Source organism: Leuciscus leuciscus, assembly GCF_965113295.1.
Source record: "Leuciscus leuciscus genome assembly, chromosome: 13".
In the NCBI taxonomy this organism is placed as follows: Eukaryota; Metazoa; Chordata; class Actinopteri; order Cypriniformes; family Leuciscidae; genus Leuciscus; species Leuciscus leuciscus.
Genome location: NC_138737.1, coordinates 892,364 through 912,363, shown reverse-complemented (window position 1 = coordinate 912,363; position 20,000 = coordinate 892,364). Strand labels below are relative to the sequence as shown.

The 20,000-nt window shown below is 40.9% G+C and overlaps 4 protein-coding genes across 7 annotated transcripts in view; 2 read left to right on the top strand and 2 right to left on the bottom strand.

Annotated features, from left to right (window-relative positions):
* Nucleotides 1-711, bottom strand: part of spinb (spindlin b) — a 9,982-nt gene extending 9,271 nt beyond the window's left edge. Inside the window, exon 1 of one of the 2 annotated variants that reach the window (XM_082188939.1) lies at nt 610-711. The gene's annotated coding sequence lies outside the window, so the exon portion shown is untranslated. The other variant, XM_082188938.1, reaches the window with a different exon arrangement.
* mfsd14bb (major facilitator superfamily domain containing 14Bb) lies at nt 622-12,990 on the top strand. 3 transcript variants are annotated; one of them, XR_014211347.1, is made up of 13 exons: nt 622-787; nt 1,496-1,591; nt 1,678-1,740; nt 2,008-2,135; nt 2,670-2,784; nt 3,386-3,604; nt 4,203-4,316; nt 4,493-4,564; nt 4,777-4,889; nt 6,265-6,362; nt 7,463-7,608; nt 9,662-10,719; nt 12,617-12,990. XR_014211347.1 is itself a non-coding variant. In XM_082188900.1 (12 exons), the coding sequence occupies exons 1-12, from the start codon at nt 767-769 to the stop codon at nt 9,875-9,877; spliced, it is 1,398 nt and encodes a 465-aa protein (XP_082045026.1). In that variant the 5' UTR covers nt 622-766; the 3' UTR covers nt 9,878-11,626. The 3 variants fall into 3 exon arrangements, 2 of the variants coding, with proteins under 2 accessions (XP_082045026.1, XP_082045025.1); XM_082188900.1 differs by lacking the exon at nt 12,617-12,990 and having other exon boundaries at nt 1,499-1,591; nt 9,662-11,626; XM_082188899.1 differs by lacking the exon at nt 12,617-12,990 and having other exon boundaries at nt 9,662-11,626.
* A 364-nt stretch (nt 12,991-13,354) lies between these two features.
* The window catches only part of srp19 (signal recognition particle 19), a 25,691-nt gene continuing 19,045 nt past the window's right edge, over nt 13,355-20,000 (bottom strand). Inside the window, exons 6-13 of the mRNA XM_082188951.1 lie at nt 19,973-20,000; nt 18,980-19,035; nt 18,750-18,906; nt 18,525-18,661; nt 17,900-18,045; nt 14,830-14,982; nt 14,536-14,660; nt 13,355-13,682 (exon numbers count right to left, since the gene is read on the bottom strand). The exon at nt 19,973-20,000 is cut by the window's right edge and continues 88 nt beyond it. Of these exons, the coding sequence (XP_082045077.1) occupies nt 13,633-13,682; nt 14,536-14,660; nt 14,830-14,982; nt 17,900-18,045; nt 18,525-18,661; nt 18,750-18,906; nt 18,980-19,035; nt 19,973-20,000 (852 nt within the window). The 3' untranslated portion in view covers nt 13,355-13,632. The remainder of the gene's footprint in view (nt 13,683-14,535; nt 14,661-14,829; nt 14,983-17,899; nt 18,046-18,524; nt 18,662-18,749; nt 18,907-18,979; nt 19,036-19,972) is intronic.
* Nucleotides 13,718-20,000, top strand: part of LOC309513193 (protein FAM240B) — a 21,076-nt gene continuing 14,793 nt past the window's right edge. Inside the window, exon 1 of the mRNA XM_082188949.1 lies at nt 13,718-13,722. The gene's annotated coding sequence lies outside the window, so the exon portion shown is untranslated. The remainder of the gene's footprint in view (nt 13,723-20,000) is intronic.

Below are 20,000 nucleotides of genomic sequence, written 5' to 3'. Positions count from 1 at the left end.
CCACTGTCGCACTTCTTCACACTGTTTCACACAGTGCACGAGTCTAACAAACTAATTCGGCAAAAGCCAGTTTCCCTCGAGAGCGCGTGGCCACTGCACAGCGCGGGAACGAGCAGCTACCGTGAGCGCGCCTCAATACAATCAAACGCACGCGACACAAAATACAAGTTTGAAAAGGACATTCATTTCTCAATAAATACAGAAAGGTGTTTTTTCCGATCTGTTGTATTTTACTCATATGCTCGTCGAATAAAATTTAAATAAATAAAAAGTAAATTTATCTTTAACAGTTGGTTTCTAACAAATTAAAAAAGTGAATTAAAAACGTAGCGAACAAATTCACATTGAATAGCTGTCTAGTCTCATCATAATTGTAACATAAAAAGATTTATTACGAATTACGAATTATTACTATAAAAGTCGAAATGTTGACTTTTATTTATTGGCTTTTATATTTTACTTTTATATTATTATGACATATAAAGTGTACGTCCAAACATCATTAATATTGTGAACTAAGTTTCTATATTTGCACCTACTTCAGATTTACGATTCATCAGTAAAAAAAAAAAAAAATTATTTTGAAATTGACTTTGAAAGTATTCAGACCCGGAAGCCGGAAGTTGATGCTCAGGAATGTTGATGTTAGAAAGTGGAAGAGAAGAGCGTTAACGAGAGCTGCTCGAGTTAATGAATTATTATTAATTAAATCCGATCAGGATGACTGAGGTCTCGAGCAGAATGTGAGAGTCGGACGGAAAACATCATGCTGTTCAAACACATCAGAGTGAGTGACGTCATCGCACCTCAGTATTCTCACTAAACACGGTGTTGTTATTGTAAATGAAGGAAGTGAAGATGAGGCTGTTTCTGTGTGTCGTGCGAGGTTCAGTTCTGTCACATGTTCAGATCTATAGTGACAGATTCATGTTCGTGGTTTTTCTCACTCTCTCACTCTCTCTCTCAAACACATACACTCTCTCACACACATATACACTAACACAGACACACACTCTCTCACACACATATACACTAACACAGACACACACTCTCTCACACACATATACACTAACACAGACACACACTCTCATTCATACACTTATACACATACTCACTCACACATACCTCTCACACACTACTCACACACAAACACACACTCACACACACACACACACAAACACACACATACTACTCACACACACACTCACACACTTAAACGTACACTTACACCCACACCCACACACACATTCACAGACTCACTCACACACTCTCTCACAGACACACGTACACTCGCACACACACACACACACACACACACTCACACACACACAGACACACTTTTACACACACACTCGCACACACTGACACTCCCTCTCACACATGAGACTGTCATGTTTCACAGGTGTGTGTGTGTGTGTGTGTGTGTGTGTGTGTGTGTGTGTGTGTGTGTGTGTGTGTGTGTGTGTGTGTGTGTGTGTGTGTGTGTGTTTTCCAGCAGCGCAGTGTGGGCCGGGCGAGGGTGTCTCATGCGGTGGCTGTGATCTTCCTGGAGTTCTTCTCCTGGGGTCTCCTGACCACACCGATGTTGACGGTGCGTCTCTCTCTCTCACACACACACACACACACACACACACACACACACACACACACTGTTCTCTGACCTGTTCTTCATTACAGGTGCTGCATGAAACCTTCCCACAGCACACGTTCCTCATGAACGGCCTCATCCAGGGCGTCAAGGTCAGCGGCTCATTTGCATGTCATTTGTGTTCACTGTAGTCATAATGTGTGACAGTCCTCGATCATTATTGGCTAGATATTAACTGTCCTGTTTTTCTTACTGTGTAAAAGGCCGTTTTGCATTGAAAGTCGTAACTGGAGTGTGTGTTCAGTCGTAACTGGAGTGTGTGTTCAGTCGTAACTGGAGTGTGTGTTCAGTCGTAACTGGAGTGTGTGTTCAGTCGTAACTGGAGTGTGTGTTCAGTCGTAACTGGAGTGTGTTTGCAGGGTTTGCTGTCGTTCATGAGCGCTCCTCTGATCGGGGCCTTGTCTGATATTTGGGGCAGAAAAAGTTTCCTGTTGCTCACAGTGTTTTTCACCTGCGCCCCAATCCCACTGATGAGGATCAGCCCATGGTATGTGTGTGTGTGTGTGAGTTTGAGTGTGTGTGAGTGAGGAAGTGTGTGTGTGTGTGTGTGTGTGTGTGAGAGTTTGTGAGTGAGGAAGTGTGTGTGTGAGAGAGAGTGCGAGAGTGTGTGTGAGTGGGAGAGAGAGAGAGAGAGAGTGCGAGAGTGAGTGTGTGTGTGTGTGTGTGTGAGTGGGAGAGAGAGAGAGAGAGAGAGTGCGAGAGTGTGTGTGTGTGTGTGTGTGTGTGTGTGTGTGTGTGTGTGTGTGTGTGTGAGAGAGCTCCATCACATGACTGTCAAGTGACTAAATCTCTAGTAACCCAGTGAAGATGAATGCACTGATTCACAGACTGACTTTGATTGATGTATAGTTTGTGCCGCTGGACCTGTTGATGTTTCTGTTGTTAAGATGAACTGATTGATTCAACATGTTTACATGCATTAAAGTGATGTGTGTGTGTGTGTGTGTGTGTGTGTGTGTGTGTGTGTGTGTGTGTGTGTGTGTGTGTGTGTGTGTGTGTGTGTCCTGTCTCTCTTCATCAGGTGGTTTTTTGCACTGATGTCGGTGTCTGGACTTTTCTCTGTTACATTTTCTGTGATATTTGCGTATGTGGCTGATATTACAGAAGAGCATGAAAGAAGCACAGCGTATGGACTGGTGAGACCACCACACACACACACACACACACACACACACACACTCACTCTCGCACTCTTTCTCTCTCTCTCTCCCACTCACACACACACACACACACACACTCTCGCACTCTCTCTCTCTCTCTCTCTCTCTCTCTCTCTCCCACACACACACACACACACACACACACTCACACACACTAGTGTTTCATTATTGATGTACTGAATCTGATGCAACAGAATTTAAGTTAGTCTCATATTTGATGAAGTTTGCATCATTGATTCTGTTATTCTCCTGTTTATTACTGTGAAGCTGCTTTGAAACAATCTGTACTTTATAAAGCGCAATAAGAATAAATCTGTCACTCCAGATGCTTTACATATTCTCCCTCCATGAAGCTTCACTGTAAACGGATCATTTACATTTATGCATTTGGCAGATGCTTTTATCCAAAGCGACTTGCATTGCATCTCAAGCTACACATTTACATTCTTATCAGTTCTTGCTTTCCATGGGAATCAAACCCATGACCTTCGCGTTGCAAGCACCAGCGCTCTACTGTTAGAGCTCCAGGAAAGCATTTGTCTCGTTGTTTCATCTCTTTGGTTGTGTCGTGTTCCAGGTTTCAGCGACGTTCGCAGCGAGTTTAGTGACGAGTCCGGCTATAGGAGCGTTCCTGTCGGCCCAGTACGGGGACAGTCTGGTGGTTCTGCTCGCCACCATCATCGCAGTGGCCGATATTCTCTTCGTCCTGCTGGTGGTTCCCGAGTCTCTGCCTGACAAAATGAGACTGTCATCATGGGGTTTTCCCATTTCCTGGGCGCAGGCGGATCCGTTTGCTGTGAGTTACACGTTTCTCATATATAGAGGGTATGAATAACACAATAAACACACAAAAATGAAAGCGGTGAGAAAGCAGGAGTTCAGAAAGCATCTGATCACAGTGATGTTTCATGTTGACAGATAAGGTAATTATAATCAAACTATCATAACAGTGTAATTTTAGACTGTAGACTATATAGATCTGGCTACATGAGACTATAGTTTGAATTAATCCATTTTCTTTGCATGACACATTGCACATTACAGTACAGAACGGCTCTTACCCTGAACATTGTATGAGCGTTTGTTCATGTGTCGGGAGCGTAAACGTCACATCCTTCTGGCCGACAGTGATGTCATGCGCATACCCTCTATACTCGTATGTTTTATATACTCAGTCTTATTGGATGATAGTTAAGCGAGGGCAGTGACATGTGATGTGAGGAATGACGTTCAATGTTCTCCGATTGATCCCGCATCTCAAATAATGCAGAACATCCTTTGAGTTTTTAGATATTCTGTCAGTTCTTGTGGAATCTCACAGCAGTGTGGAACTCTGTGTGTGTGTGTGTGTGTGTGTGTGTGTGTGTGTGTGTGTGTGTGTGTGTGTGTGTTAGTCCCTGAGGAAGGTTGGGAAAGACTCCACAGTTCTGCTCATCTGCGTCACAGTGTTCCTGTCGTATCTGCCGGAGGCCGGACAGTATTCCAGCTTTTTCCTCTACCTGGGACAGGTGCGTAACGGTCTGAGTTTACTTCCGCAGTGTGGCATCTGTCCAAATGGAACAGGATATTGAACAAGAAATAGATAAATTTTGACTTGAAAGTAATTATTCATAACCTTCCTTATGAATTTGTGTTAATTTTCCCTCTAAGCACAAACATTAGAAACTGTGTGTTGGTATTTCAGGTCATTAACTTCTCATCAGAAGCGATTGCAGCTTATATAGCGATGGTGGGAATCCTGTCCATCATTGCACAGGTAAAGACCTTCAGCTTAGTTTTCACAAACCTTTTTGTCTTCATGACAAATTTATTCAAACATACATATATAATTAACAGTAAATAAACTCCTCTCTGGTGAACTGTGAACACAAGAACCAATGAGGTTCATTCTCGTGTTAACGGGCATGTTTGAGCTTTTGATTATGCATTGTTGCATCCCTATTCATGACACTGATTGTCTTTTTGCAGACGTTACTTTTAAGCATTTTAATGAAGAGAATTGGAAATAAAAGCACAGTGCTACTGGGACTTGGGTTTCAGCTGTTCCAGCTGGCCTGGTACGGCTTCGGGTCAGAACCATGGTGAGCTGGATCTACAATCTGAGTCTGTCCTAATGCTGTGATGGATAAGTAGGGCTGGGTATCGATTCAGATGTTCCAATTCGATTCGATTTCGATTCCAAATTCGATTTCAATTCTCAATTCAACTCAAATGGGCCCTATCTCGCACCCAGCACAATTGTGTTTGTACAGCGACGCGTGTTTCATTCTTATTTTGCACCCGCGCACAGCAGACTTTTCCCTCCACAGACGCACGTCGGTAAATTAGGGAATGAACTTGCGCTCCCGGGGGCGGTTCAGCGAAAAGAGGAGGCGTGTTCCGGCGCAAACGTTCCCTGGTGCTATTTTGCAGGTTTAGAAAACAATTCCACCACTGACCAGGAGAAACCTCGTCTAAAGTCAGTGGTGCGTTGCGCATGTTATTCATAGGCTATTTTAAGGGCGCATGCTTGGCCATAATGTAGCGTGTGCACAACGCACATACACTTTGTTTCTCTCATCTACACACAGACGCAGCAGTTCTCATTTTTAGAAAACCATACATTATTACAAGGGAAAATATTACCACACGAGGGAAATCATTGTTGTGTCCATGAAGATGTGAAAAATAGGCATAAATCTAGCTTACACATTTACCCAAATTATGATACGCCTGTTTAAACGAAGCTAATCTGGGTGTGTTTCTCCATCCCCAATGTCACTTCTCTGTGTTTTACGGCCCTGACGAGAACGTCGGTCTCCTCGGCTGTGAACCGCTCCTGGCGCGCGTCTGGCAAATCCACCGTTATAATAGCAATACGCCATGGAACAAGCGCTCCTGCTCTTAAAGGGAATGTGAGACGACGCTCTGATTGGTTGATTTCACGTTACGCCAAAACCACACCTATGAGTAATGAAGCTACTTCAGACCAACACATTTTAGATTTGCGTCAAGAGTTATTTATCCCGCCGGTATAATAGCAACAGCGCCCGAGATCCGCACACAAAGTTACTTGAGTTTCGCGCTTGATACTTGCGTTTCAGATCGTTAAAATAGGGCCCAATGAATATAGATTTAAAACAAATCCTATTTCTTCTTCTTTTTTTTTTTTTTTAAGAACAGTGAACATACATTTACAAGGGGTTAATTAATAAAAAGAAATTAAGAGCCACAAACCTGTATATTAAACTCTTTTTATTTTAGGTACATTAAAACAGAACCCAACTCTATATTTCAAATGCATACAAAAAAAGATGTTTGCCCAGTCCTATGGATGAGGTTTATTTTGATCTGTATCGACTGGCATTTTTTGTAATGGAAAAGAGATTGAACGCGTGACGTCAGCACTATTGTTGAAGGGATTACCGGCCTTTGACTCGCTGGGTTTAAAATAGTGTTTGTGTTTGTGTATCCCAGGATGATGTGGGCGGCCGGGACCGTCGCTGCCATGTCCAGTATCACCTTCCCCGCCGTGAGCGCGCTGGTGTCTCACTGCACAGATCACGACCAGCAGGGTAAGACTCAGACATGTGCTTTAAAAGACCCGTCTTGTGTTAAAGCACTTACGAAACGGGGTAAGACTCAAAACACAACAACAACATGGGCGTTTAAAAGAGCTTGAGTGGCTCGTGTTAAAGTACTGACGGAACCGTCCATATTGTTGTGGAAGAAGATTGTTGTTCACTTCAGAATTAAAGTTTCCTGATAATTTATTCTCCCTCACGTCATCCAAGATGTTCATGTCATTCTCTCTTCAGTGGAAAAGAAATGAAGGTTTTTGAGGAAAACACTCCAGGATGTTCCTCCATATAGTGTCTTCAATGGGGTCCAACGGGTCGAAGGTCCAGATGTGAGTTTCAGTGCAGCTTCAAAGTCTCGACACGATCCAGCCGAGGAATAAGAGTCTTATCTAGACAAACCAGCCGACATTTTAGAACAAAATAAACATTTATATACTTTTTAACCACAAATTCTCGTTTGTAATCCCATTGAAAGGTCAAGCGTGACGTAGGCGTAAGAACCGACCTAGTGTTTACAAAGCGAACGTGCAAAGACTGAGTCAAACGCCATTTACTAAAATAAAATAAAAGGTAAAAAGACTATTTTGAAGTTGGAGGAGAAAATGAGATGGAGTTTTTCACTCTTCCCTACATTTATAAACTGGAACACGCGTGACCTTTCAACCTGATTACATAATGTGTGTTGCATCCCAGCTAGTGCAAGACCAGCATTAGTGGTTACCTTTTGTTCTAAAATGTCGGCTGGTTTGTCTAGATAAGACTCTTATTCCTCGGCTGGATCGTGTCGAGACTTTGAAGCTGCACTGAAACTCACATCTGGACCTTCGACCCGTTGGACCCCATTGAAGACACTATATGGAGGAACATCCTGGAGTGTTTTCCTCAAAAAACCTTCATTTCTTTTCTGACCGAAGAAAGAAAGACATGAACATCTTGGATGACGTGGCGGAGAGTAAACTATCAGGAAACTATGATTCTGAACAAATCCTTCAAATTAAAATATCAATCCTCATCAAACTGGAAGTAGCGGAAGTGTGGCAAAATGTCTCTGCCACTGATTCTCAGGGTTTGATGATTTGTGTGTGTTGTTTTAGGAGCGGTTCAGGGAATGATCACAGGGATTCGAGGTCTGTGTAACGGACTCGGTCCGGCTCTCTTCGGATTCATATTCTTCCTCTTCAATGTGGAGCTGAAGGAGATGAGCCCCGTTCCGAACCCCATCACACCCGGCACTGAAGAGGTCAGAGGTCACTGCTCAGTCAAGTTTTCAGGAGCTGCGTTTCCATTTCCCTTCAAATTGTGGATTGAAAATACGCCCAATGGAAACATGTCAAATTCGCGAAAAAATCCCATGTATCGCAAAAGAGTTTTCCCGCTTGCATGAGGAGGTTTTTCAGGCAAATCGAAAAAGGAATATTTCGCAAAACTGGAATGGAAACGGTTTTCGCATTTTCAGTCACTTGACGTACGTGAAGTCGATCGTTCTTTAACGAAGGTGAGGTATGTTTGGACCAAGTGTGCCGCACAAGCCCTGAAAAGTTAAGCCAAAACGTCTCGATCGCCCCCCTGGTGGCTGGTCCTAGTATAGGTCATAAGCCCCGCCTCCCCTTGTTATTCAACGGGACGTGAGACCAACTAAACTATTTAATTACACTTCAAATATCTTTTTTCCGAAGGTGGTTTCTGTCATTTACTGTAGTTTTTATCACGCTGATGTAAATTCAAGGGTTTGTTTTTAAAATAAGTTTGTTTTTAGTTAGTTATGTGATGCTATAAAAACAGTGGTGTGACGTCATGATTGACTGCTGTGATTGACAGGTTCTCTGAGCGAAGTAGTCACTGAAGCACCAACAGACTTTTTCGGGATCTTCGGAGGACTGAGGAGATTGGAGCTTTACATTTAATATCCAAATTTCTATAATTAATTATTTCACACCGAGAGTGAGGGCGGGGCCTTGATTTCGCGGCTTTACTTCCTGCTCACGACTGCGCAGGTCTGGTCCCGAGATCGCTACTGCGCAGACTCAAGTTCCAAGATGTCAGCGCCATATCAGGACTTCACTTCTCACCAATGGAAGAGAGCAAAGGGGCGTGGTGCATATTTTTTTACAGTCTATGGTTGGACAGAAGACGAGACAGAGTTCTTTATTAAACTCATAAAAGACAAAAGAATTACGGGAATACTGGATTCTAAACAACAAATAAATGCCACAATCAAGACCTCGAAGCAGATCTGAGGGAGAAACTCCCAGAAACTCCTCATATGTGCCGCTCACAGTATAAAGGGCTTGGATACACGCCTTCATCTCCTTCCAACAACATCTGTTGTCATGATGTTTGGAATGATTATCTCAAGAGGAAAAATGACGTTTTAGTCGCATAACATCGGTTAATGGAAACGCCGTCATTTCACAATCGTTTTTCAGCGACATTTAGAAAATATCGCAAAAGTTTTGCGCAAATCTGTAATGGAAACGCAGCTAGTGTTATTTTCCTGTACTTGTTTCTGTTTGAATTAACATTATTTTTCTTACCCATTTGACCGTTCGCAAAGACCCGCCCCCTTTAGTTACTGTTGCTATGTCCGACAAGCCACGCTCTCACACACACCATGTTCTCACACACTTACACACACATCATGGAGCAGAGAGGACACTGAACACACACTGACACACAGGACAGATCAGGGTACTTTTGATATGAAACAAAGTCTCACCTTTCAAATTTGGTCATTTTTTAAAGAAATGTAAATAGTAAAAAGCGTTTTGTGTCTCTTTAATGTGTCTGACGGATCGCTCAGTTAAAGCCGCTCGTGAACCGATCATCTCTTCCTTCTAGTTCATTTATAGCATCAAATAAACATGAATGAACATCAGAAGGAATGTTGTTTAACAGCGGAAAGACGTCAGTACACTCCGCTTATCAAGTTCAGATCCTCCAATGTTAATCTACTAACTCTCCTGACTGCTGTGTCGGACACAAATGGCGGATTATGATTGGTCAGATCGCCTGTCAATCAAACTCCCTGCGAAGGATTCGGCGGATTATGATTGGTCAGATCGCCTGTCAATCAAACTCCATGCCAAGGGTCAATTGGCAGATAATTTTTTTTTTTGTAAGCTATCTTAATTTTTATTTATTTCCCCAGAAAACAAGACATAACATCTTAAGTAATTTTACTACTTTAGTAAATGCATCTTGCTTTAAGAATTTATAGATATTTGGACTGGAAACAAGACAAAAATACTAAGTAAGAAAATAATAGATTTTTGTGTCTGTGTTTTGTCTTCCAGAAGTCTGTGATTCCGGGTCCCCCGTTCCTGTTCGGCGCGTGTACGGTGGTGCTGGCGCTGCTGGTGGCGGTCTTCATCCCAGCTCAACACACTCCGGTGGTGAAGACGTGCGGTGCGAGGATCATGACGGAGCCGGTGAGCGGCGGCCCCGAGAACGCCTCCGTTCCTGCGAGCGACGAGGACAACGAGCCTCTCCTACAGGACAGCAGCTTGTAGAGCACTGAACCCCTCGAGCTTCCCGGTCCAGGAGCGCGTCTGAAAGAGCTTTCTATTACGTGTCTGAACGTCTTTATAACGAGGTCTCATTTGGTAACATTAGGTAATGCATTAACTAACTGCAGCATTTATTCATCTTTATCATAACTCATATTAATCCACAGTGCAAGAGCTAATGTTAAGAAATACAACAATCAGAGTTATATTAAAGAAAATCCTGGTTCTTCCAAGGTTTGTAATTTAAAGTGAACTACTCCTTTATCATGCACTAAGATTCATAAACGCTGTAGAACTATTTTTCATTGTTAGTTCTTGTTGAATAATGTCGTAAACTAATGCTAACAAATGAAACCTTATTATAAAGCGGCATCTTACTTTTTATTTTTCTGTCTTCGAATCTTTGAAAGAGAATGTGCCTTCTTCATATTTTGGCATATAGTTCATGTGCTGCCGTGTATCTAATTTGTAAATGTAGTCAGCCAATGTCCTGTAATATATTACTGATGAACTTTAACCTCTGCGCTAAACTTGTACAGACTGCAATAATAATGTCATCGTGTAAAACATGAGCTTCTTCCTCAGTGTTTCTGTCTCGTTTTCCAGAACTAATATCTAAACATTATTACATCAAGAGACATTTACTGGAGAAGAGAAATGACTGAAGATATTAAGACTTGTTTAATGAAAAATGTCAATATTTGTCAATGGAGTCGGGGAAAATAATCTTGTTTTCACTTCGATTTAAGATTATTTTCTGACTCCATTGGCAAATATTCTTGTTTTAAGCACAAACTCACTTCATTTTCCAGTCTTAATATCTTCAGTCATTTTGCTTCTTCTCTGTATCTTGATGTAAGAATGTTTAGATATTTGTGCTGGAGAACGAGACAGAAACACTGAGGAAGAACATCATGTTTTGCAGGGATTAGTCTTTTATCATAAATTAATAAATGGCACAAAACAGACATAATCATTGTTTTTATGTCAGATGCAGCTTTTGATGGATGAATTATTCCGAAGTAAATTCTCAAATACTCATATATATGAGCACCAGCTGCTCGACCCAGAGCTGCTACCTCACACTTAAACATCAGCTTCATTTAATAATGCATATGTCTGATATCATTTCCAATGATCATGTTTTTAAAACAGCTTTACTGATTTATCGCTCGACTCTTATTGACTTTTACGTGATTATTTAAATCGTGTTTTGTTTGTTTTTCTGCATGTTAAACGCAGAGTCAGTTTCATTACGAGATAAGCTGAAGATGATCAGACTGATTTGCATTATATCATGTATAAACTGCAGCAATAACCGCATGAACTACATGCCTAAATCCACGATCTCTGGACTGAATGTCTGTCGCGTTACTGACGTGTTTTAGCAGCACACTTTTAACTTTTAATCGCCAATCTTGGGGACCTGATTATTATTATTATGCATACTTGAAAATGAAGTGTTGACGTGACTGTATTTATGCGATCGGTGCTGATTTCCACGCATTGATTCGAGAAGCTCGTAGCCCCAATAAAGTCATTTTAGATGTTTTTCAATGAAATGCACTTTGTTTTGTACCGATGTTTCGGCTCCAGTGCCATTCCTCATGTCTATGCAGACTCGGCGATGCTCTTTGGTTTGACCAGATTTTATTGAAGCGTGCAGTGCACATTAAGCATTCGTTTGCTGATGACGTTTGTTACAAGCTGTTCGTTAATCAATGTTTCAATAAACCACTTCATATTCCAGGATTTGATTGGTGTTTTTTTTTCTCCATTGATAGCTTTTGCAAAACATGATGTTCTTCCTCAGTGTTTCTGTCTCGTTTTCCAGCACAAATATCTAAACATTCTTAAAAGGGTGGTTGATTATTTGACTCTTCTAACTTTATTTAGTGTGTAATGTTGCTGTTTGAGCATAAACAACATCTGCAAAGTTCAAAGCAAAGGAAGATATTTACTTTTACAGAAATTGTTTTCTAAGAACTACAACTATGGCTGGTAGAGACTACACGAGCTTCCTCCCGGGTTAGTGACATCACCAACCCTAGAATTTACATAAACCCCGCCCCCGGAAACGCAGTTTATAGATTATCATGACAGAATATGCTAATCAATGACTAGAAGATAACTACACATCAGCTTCATAAATTCATCAACTAACATTCAGAAATGTCCTGTTGCTTCTACATGTTGTCACTTCTTCTTGAGTCTCTCCATCTTTGTCTGACTCCGGTTTGAACATAAAAGGCTAAAAGTTGTTGAAATTTTCAGTGTGTGAGGTAAAAGGACACCAGCTCTTGAAGCTCCGCCCCCTGTGCCGGGAGCAGCAGCTCATTTGCATTTAAAGGAACAGACACAAAACGGTGTGTTTTTGCTCACCCTCAAAAAGTGACAATTTAAACATGCTATATAAAAATATCTGTGGGGTATTTTGAGCTGAAACTTCACACACACTCTGGAGACATCAGAGACTTATTCTACATCTTGTGAAAAGGGAATTATACCACCCCTTTAAATCAAGATACATTTACTGGAGAAGAAGCAAAATGACTAAAGATCTTAAGACTTGTTTATAGAAAAAAAAAACCATCAAAAATGTCCTTAAAACAAGAACAAATATCTGCCAATAAATCAGAAAAATAATCTTAATTCAAAGGGAAACAAGATTATTTTTCTGACCATATTAAGCATAAAGTCACTTATTCAGACTTAATATCTTCAGTCATTTCTCTCCTCCAGTAAATGTCTCTTGATTTAAGAATGTTTAGATATTTGTGCTGGAAAACGAGACAGAAACACTGAGGAAGAACATCATGTTTTACATTGTAGGAAAAACTTCAGGTGTTCGCATGTTATATTTATGGCAGAAAGCAAAATTGATGAAAAAGTTTTAATTGCAATACATTAAAATGGCATTTCTTTTTAATGACATATCTTATAAAACTGAGTTCGATCAAACAGGATCATATCATGCTGTTAAACGTTTGGTCACATCAAAACAAACTTAATGAAGATCTTCACCGAAAACCAGATCAAAATGTGTTTGGCATTTTAACTAGTCAGAATGATAAATGCGGTCAAAAATCAAAACGTGAACTTCAACCCGACTAGCTGTCAGAATTACACATCCGCACCGCAAAGAAGTGATTCTTCCTCAGTGTTTCTGTCTCGTTTTCCAGCACAAATATCTAAACATTCTTAAATCAAGATATATTTACTGGAGAAGAAGCAAAATGACAGGAAAATACACTTAATTCAAACTGAAAACAAGATAATTTTTCTGACTCTATTGGCAGATTTTTGTTCTTGTTTTAAAAAGCAGAATGATTAAAGATATTAAGTATTGTTCAATGAAAAATGCATAGAAATGAATGGTTAAAACAGGACAAAATTTCTGAATCCATTGTCAGATATTTGTTCTTGTTTTAAACACAAACTCACTCCAGTCTTAATATCTTCAGTCATTTTCTTCTCCAGTAAATGTATCTTGATTTGAGAATGTTTAGATATTTGTGCTGGAAAACGAGACACTGAGGAAAAACATAATTTTTTCTTTAAAATAAATGAGTAAAGCGCTGCTACAAAAGAAATCCAAACCCTTTAGATACTAAAACTCATCAACAGTTTAACCTGCATTTGAATTTGGATTGCACTCGGAATGAGAGAACTAATAACCGGATCACCGGATCACACTGATGTCTGGAGTCATGCTGAAGATGAGGATGATGATGATGATGGTGTGTGTTCTTCATCTTCTACAGCAAGCAGCTCAAGGACACTTTAGTGGTGTACATCGGCTGAGTGTCTGAAAAGAGTAGTTTGAGGAACATTTAAAGCTCAATATCTGCAAATGTATTCTTTTTTAACCATTCTTGCATGCATATATTTTACTTCATCCTCTTCCCTCTGGTCATTTTGACCCGGAAAATATGTATTCATCAGAGGGGTCCAAGACCCCAGGACTTCTGTCACACTTGAACCACAAATACACACACAATTTTTTAACTATTCGAGGAGTTTTGAAATTTTAAAAAGTAACAAATCCTTCTGGCGCGGGTCAATTTGACCCCATTAGGAATGAATGAAATGTGAGGAATGCTTCAGTACACATAGAAAAACCTAAAAATGCTCAAAATTCGAACTAAAAATGCTAAAACTTTACCAAAAAAATATTTAATAAGGTCTACATGTGTATCTGAATGCATACTGAAGAGAAACTGACTTTAGGACCCAGAGGAACAGCTCATTTGCTCCATATAGAGCTATAAGGCCATATAGAGTCATGAAATATCATCTTATATTATTATTTTCACACAAGACGTCGGCAAAGACACACAGTGTAAGATATTAAGAGCTGAATTAAAAGGGTTATGCATGAGTTGTGAGTTATTTTGAATTTAAGTTGAAAGAATGTGAGGAATGTGCTTAAATTATTATTCATTTATTATTTATTGATCAAATCTAGTAATTTAAAGGTGAATAAAATAAAAAAACATTTGCATTAAAAAATATTATCAAAATGAAATGAAATAAGCTTTCTGGACAAAAAAGTATAATTTTAGGGCTTCGGGTCACTTTGACCCGCAAGGGGAGGATGAAGTAAATGGCATGTAAACTGATGACATCACTGATGATGACATCACTGATGATGACATCACCTCTGTCCTGAAGAGACTCGATGTATGTTTTCATGAACTCCTTCTCATGTTCGTCCTGAGCTTCTGCGTCATCGTTCACGTCTTCATCCGGAGCGCTGATCGGGTTGTCATAGAGTCGGATTAATCTGGAACAGAAAGATGACGATCAGGCTCATCATGTTTTGGATCAATACTCAATCTCACAGACTGAAACGAAGGGTTTCTGAGGGATATTTCACACACACACACACACACACACACACACACACACACACACACACACACACACACACACACACACACACACACACACACTTGATGTCAGGACTGTCGACGATCTGCGACGGGATGCTGTAGAGCTCGTCTGCGCTGATGACCAGCATCTTCAGATGAACGAGGTTCGTCATCGGCATCGGGACGTGTCGTACTCGGTTCCTGTGGAGGAACAGCGTCTCTAACGCCTCGAGTCTGAGGAGAGATTCACAGCGGCAGAATCATCATGAGTGTATGAGTGTGTGTGTGTGTGTGTGTGTGTGTGTGTGTTTACTCTAGGATTATCACTCACTCACTCACTCACTCTCTCACTCCCTCTCTCACTCACACTCTCTCTCTCATTCTCTCACTCCCTCTCTCACTCACTCCCTCTCTCACTCACTCACTCACTCACACACTCTCTCACTCACTCCCTCACCCACACACACACTCTCTCACTCACTCACTCACCCACACACACACTCTCTCTCACCCACACACACACACACACACTCTCTCACTCACTCACTCACTCACTCACTCACTCTCTCTCTCACCCTCACTCTCTCACTCACTAATTCACTCACTCACTCACTCTCTCACCCACTCTCTCTCTCACTCACTCTCTCACTCACTCACACTCACTCACTCACTCTCTCTCTCACTCTCTCACTCACAGACCAACACACTCACTCACTCACTCTCATGATCACTCTCACTCACTCTCACTCACTCTCTCACTCACTCTCACACTAAGGGCCTGTCCCAATACCTCCCCTTACCCTAGATTTCTGCCCTAACCCTTGTTTTTGCGCGTTCTCGTGTAGGGTAGGGTGTCCCAATACTCTAAAGAGCAAGGGGGAGTGCTATTCTCCCCTTAAAATCAACCCTCAAAACATAGTGCGGTCCGATGCAGGCTTAAAACGAAGTGGAAGATGAAATTACCCAGGATACCTTGCGGATTCAGCAAGCCGGTAATTTTTTTTAAACAAGATGGCGGACACCGCTGGAAAGGAACAATTTAATTGTAATGATATTTTCGCAAATAAGCATGTTAAAATGTCTAAATATGTTGGAATATGTTAGTTTGATGCACATCCAATGGACTGTAAAGTTTTGAACACTAATGTTAGAAAATATTTCACGAAGCTATCTATCTGACGATGTTCATGATATCTGCCGAGTGCTTCGATAGAGTCTGCCCATCAAATATAACGTTACATCTGATCTGGGTAGTTAATCTAATTTTATTTTCGATTTTGGCTTCCAAGGATTATAAAAAGAAGATGTGAGGTAAAACTATTAAAAACTAGCCGCGTTCGTCTAGTCTAGTGCTTCATCTTTTTTCTTTACTGCGCGCTGTCACTTCTCCCTAACGTTTTTTACAGTCTATGCGTTAAACCCAAACAGCACTGAGCACAATCAGTGATTGCTGTAAAATGCAGTGTCTGCTGATTCTAAATTGCGGGAGGTGTTTGATTGTAAAAAGAGCTATTATAAGCACAAATGCACAATGATCCGCGCAAGAGACGTACGTTGACCCTGTTCCCATGGCGGCGCGCGTTCGGAAACGGACTGCAACTAACTTAGACAAGCAAACTATACTTTGGGTTTCATGTGCGCGTCTAAACGATCAAATACACACAAAAATATGGCTAAATGACCGGTTTGGAGATTCACTTTAACACAGTTTATGTCTTAAATGGGAGTTAGTTGTGGAATAGTTGGGAGAAAATGTGTATTATTAGATCTGCATTCGGTCTTAAAGTGGCAGCGTCTAATAAACCTGCTAATGATTACACCCTTTAATGTGAATAAAACAACTAAGTTAAAGGCAAAGAGAAAATTACTCCCAGCTCTTGAATTAATAACTTTAGCTTTAATGAGCATTAATCTATCTATAATTAACTATGCTGTGTTATTTTACATTTGATTACTTTATTAGATTTCTAGCATATTATTATGGATACTTATATCCTGCTCATAACTGGGATAGTTATGTGCATGTATATAATTTGCATATAGTGGTGTCCCATTTCATAGGGAAAGATCTTCAACTCCACTTCCCCTCGTTGAGGGGACTTTACTTTCGAGGGCACTCAAAACCAAGTGGAAGTTTTAAGGGGGGAGAAATGGGACAGGGCCTAACTCTCACTCTCTCTCACTCTCTCTCACTCCTCTCTCACTCACACACTCTCTCACTCACACACTCCCTCACCCACACACACTCTCTCACTCACTCACTCACACACACACTCACACACACACACACACACACACACACACACACACACACACACACACACACACACACACACACACACACACACACACACACACACACACACACACACACTCTCACTCACTCACTCACTCCCTCACCCACACACACACACACTCTCTCACTCACTCACTCACCCACACACACACTCTCTCACTCACTCACCCACACACACACTCTCTCACTCACTCACTCACTCACTCACCCACCCACTCACTCACTCACTCTCTCTCACACCCTCACACTCACTCTCTCACTCACTATCACTCTCTCTCTCTCTCACTCACTCACTCACTCACTCACTCACTCACCCACCCACTCTCTCACACTCACTCACTCACTCACTCACTCACTCACTCACTCACTCACTCACTCACTCACTCACTCACTCACTCACTCACTCTCTCTCTATCTCACTCTCTCTCTCTCTCTCACTCACTCACTCACTCTCTCACTCACTCACTCTCACACTCTCTCTCACTCTCTCTCTCTCTCTCTCACTCACTCACTCACTCACTCACTCACTCACCCACTCTCTCTCACTCACACTCACTCACTCACTCACTCACTCTCACTCACTCTCTCACTCTCTCACTCACTCACTCACTCACTCACTCACTCACTCACTCACTCACTCACTCACTCACTCACTCACTCACAGACCAACACACTCACTCACTCTCATGATCACTCTCACTCACTCTCTCACTCACTCACTCTCACACTAACTCTCACTCTCTCTCACTCACTCACTCTCTCACTCCTCTCTCACTCACTCACTCACTCACTCACTCACTCACTCACTCACTCACACACACACACTCCTTCTCTAACTCTCTCACACACACACACCGGTCGATGTCTTCAGGCAGGTCAGTGAGTCTGTTTTTGCTGATGTCTAAAGTCTTCAGGTTCTCCATGCGCAGAACACAGATCGGGATACTGGGAAACTGGTTCTCCGACAGATCCAAGTGCTTCAGTTTCTTGAGATTCCGCAGCTGAAAGAAGAGGAATATCCCAGCTAACAAAAAACATTCCCATTAAAGTTAAGAAAACCTTATTTCTGAATGTTCAAAACATCAGTTTTTTTAAATGTAAAAAAACCCAAAACAATTCTTGGTTATGTAAACGTTAATGGAACACTAAATTCAAACATGGGAACGTTACTGTTGATTGTTCTCTGAAACAAGAAGTAACATTTAAAAACGTTTCAGAAAAACAATTTCATGATCGATGTATAAATAATGTTATATGCTGATGTTTTGAGAACATTATTGAAGACCAGATAACGGCCAGATAAGATGTGTGATAACCAGATAAGACCACATTTGAACGAATGTTCTATTAATGTTCCTGGAAGAACGTTTGTTCATTACTTTGAGAACCTTAACCTTCCGTTATCTGGGATAGACAGAAATATCTGTTATGTGAAAGAACGAATGTATACGAATGATTTCTATCTGCAGAACTGCTGTACCTCATAGGGAAGCTCAGACAAGCTTCTGTTCGCCGTCATCTCCAATCGTTCCAGATTCTCACATTCTCCGAGTTCAGCCGGAATGCTCCGTAGTTTATTATAATTCACATTTAATTCCCTCAGGCTGATGAGTTTTCCTGTGAAGGACGAGACGTTTGCGTGTGATTTCTAGCGTGTGGAGTGTTTAATTCAGTGTGAGATGATCCGAGGTTTAGTGACACGCACCGATTTCCACGGGAATCTTCGTCAGTCCGTTCTTGGGAACGTCCAGAACACGCAGATCCACGAACGCCTCGATGTACGTGGGAATCTCCCGAATCTTCGTTGCGTGGATGTGCCATTCCCTCAGATACGTCATAAACTGAAGATCTTCGGGTAGTTTCTGCGAATCACAGTCAGAGTAAAGTCACGGACAGAACAAACGCTGGAGAAACAGAAGAGTTTCAGAGAGTTACCATCCATTTGTCTCCGTTCAGCTGAAAAATGAACTTGTTGTTCTCAGTGTCAGAGTCTGGAGGAGGCAGAAGGTCAGAGGTCAGAGAAAACTGTTTGATGAGGTTTAGCCCAGGGCTATTATAATATCATAATATTATTAATAACTATATCTGAAACATATATATATATATATATATATATATAAATATTTTAAAAAATATTACTAAAAATGCTAAAAACACACTACAAAATGGCTACTACTGTAACTAAAATGAAAACGATTCAAAATATTAACAAAATAGTATCTCAATGATCCTGAAATAACCCTGGTTTGGGGAAATCCCAAACGCACTGATAAAAAACCAGGAAACCTGTCACTTCTTCTAAACCATCAACTAAGATTTAGGCTAGAATTATTGAAGAATGTATTTGAATATCCATTTCACCAGGTCTAAAAGTACTAAAAGTATTAATTGTTTGTCCATCGGAGAACATTCTCAGAACTTTGGCTTTATAAAGTTATAAACACGCGTTCTTCCAGTAACATTAATACAACGTGCTTTCAATGTTATCTGGTCTTTATAACGTTATCAAAACAGAATTTGCACAAATATTATTTATACATCGTTCATGGAACATATTTTTCTAACACGTTTTCATTTAGATGTTCATCTGACGTTTTTTAAATGTTACTATTATGTTACTGCCATAATGTTTGCAGAAAGATACAATAGAGAAAATGTATTCTTAGACATTCACATAAAAAATTTTTTTTTAAACATTTACAAAAACTTTCTGAGAACATTCAGAAATAATGATTTCATAACTTAAAGGGAACATCAGCGAAATGTTCTTCAAACGCTGCATACTGTTGTGTAGTGTGTGTAGAGTGTGTGGAGTGTGTAGTTGATCACATGACCAGTCCAGGTAACACTGCATACCGTTGTGTAGTGTGTGTAGAGTGTGTGGAGTGTGTAGTTGATCACATGACCAGTCCAGGTAACACTGCATACCGTTGTGTAGTGTGTGTAGTTGATCACA

Coding starts and splice junctions, on each gene's coding strand:
- mfsd14bb (XM_082188899.1), top strand. CDS start 767: ATGCTGTTCAAACACATCAGA. Junction 4,317..4,492: donor TTTTCCTCTACCTGGGACAG/GTGCGTAACGGT, acceptor TTGGTATTTCAG/GTCATTAACTTCTCATCAGA. Junction 7,609..9,661: donor TCACACCCGGCACTGAAGAG/GTCAGAGGTCAC, acceptor TTTGTCTTCCAG/AAGTCTGTGATTCCGGGTCC.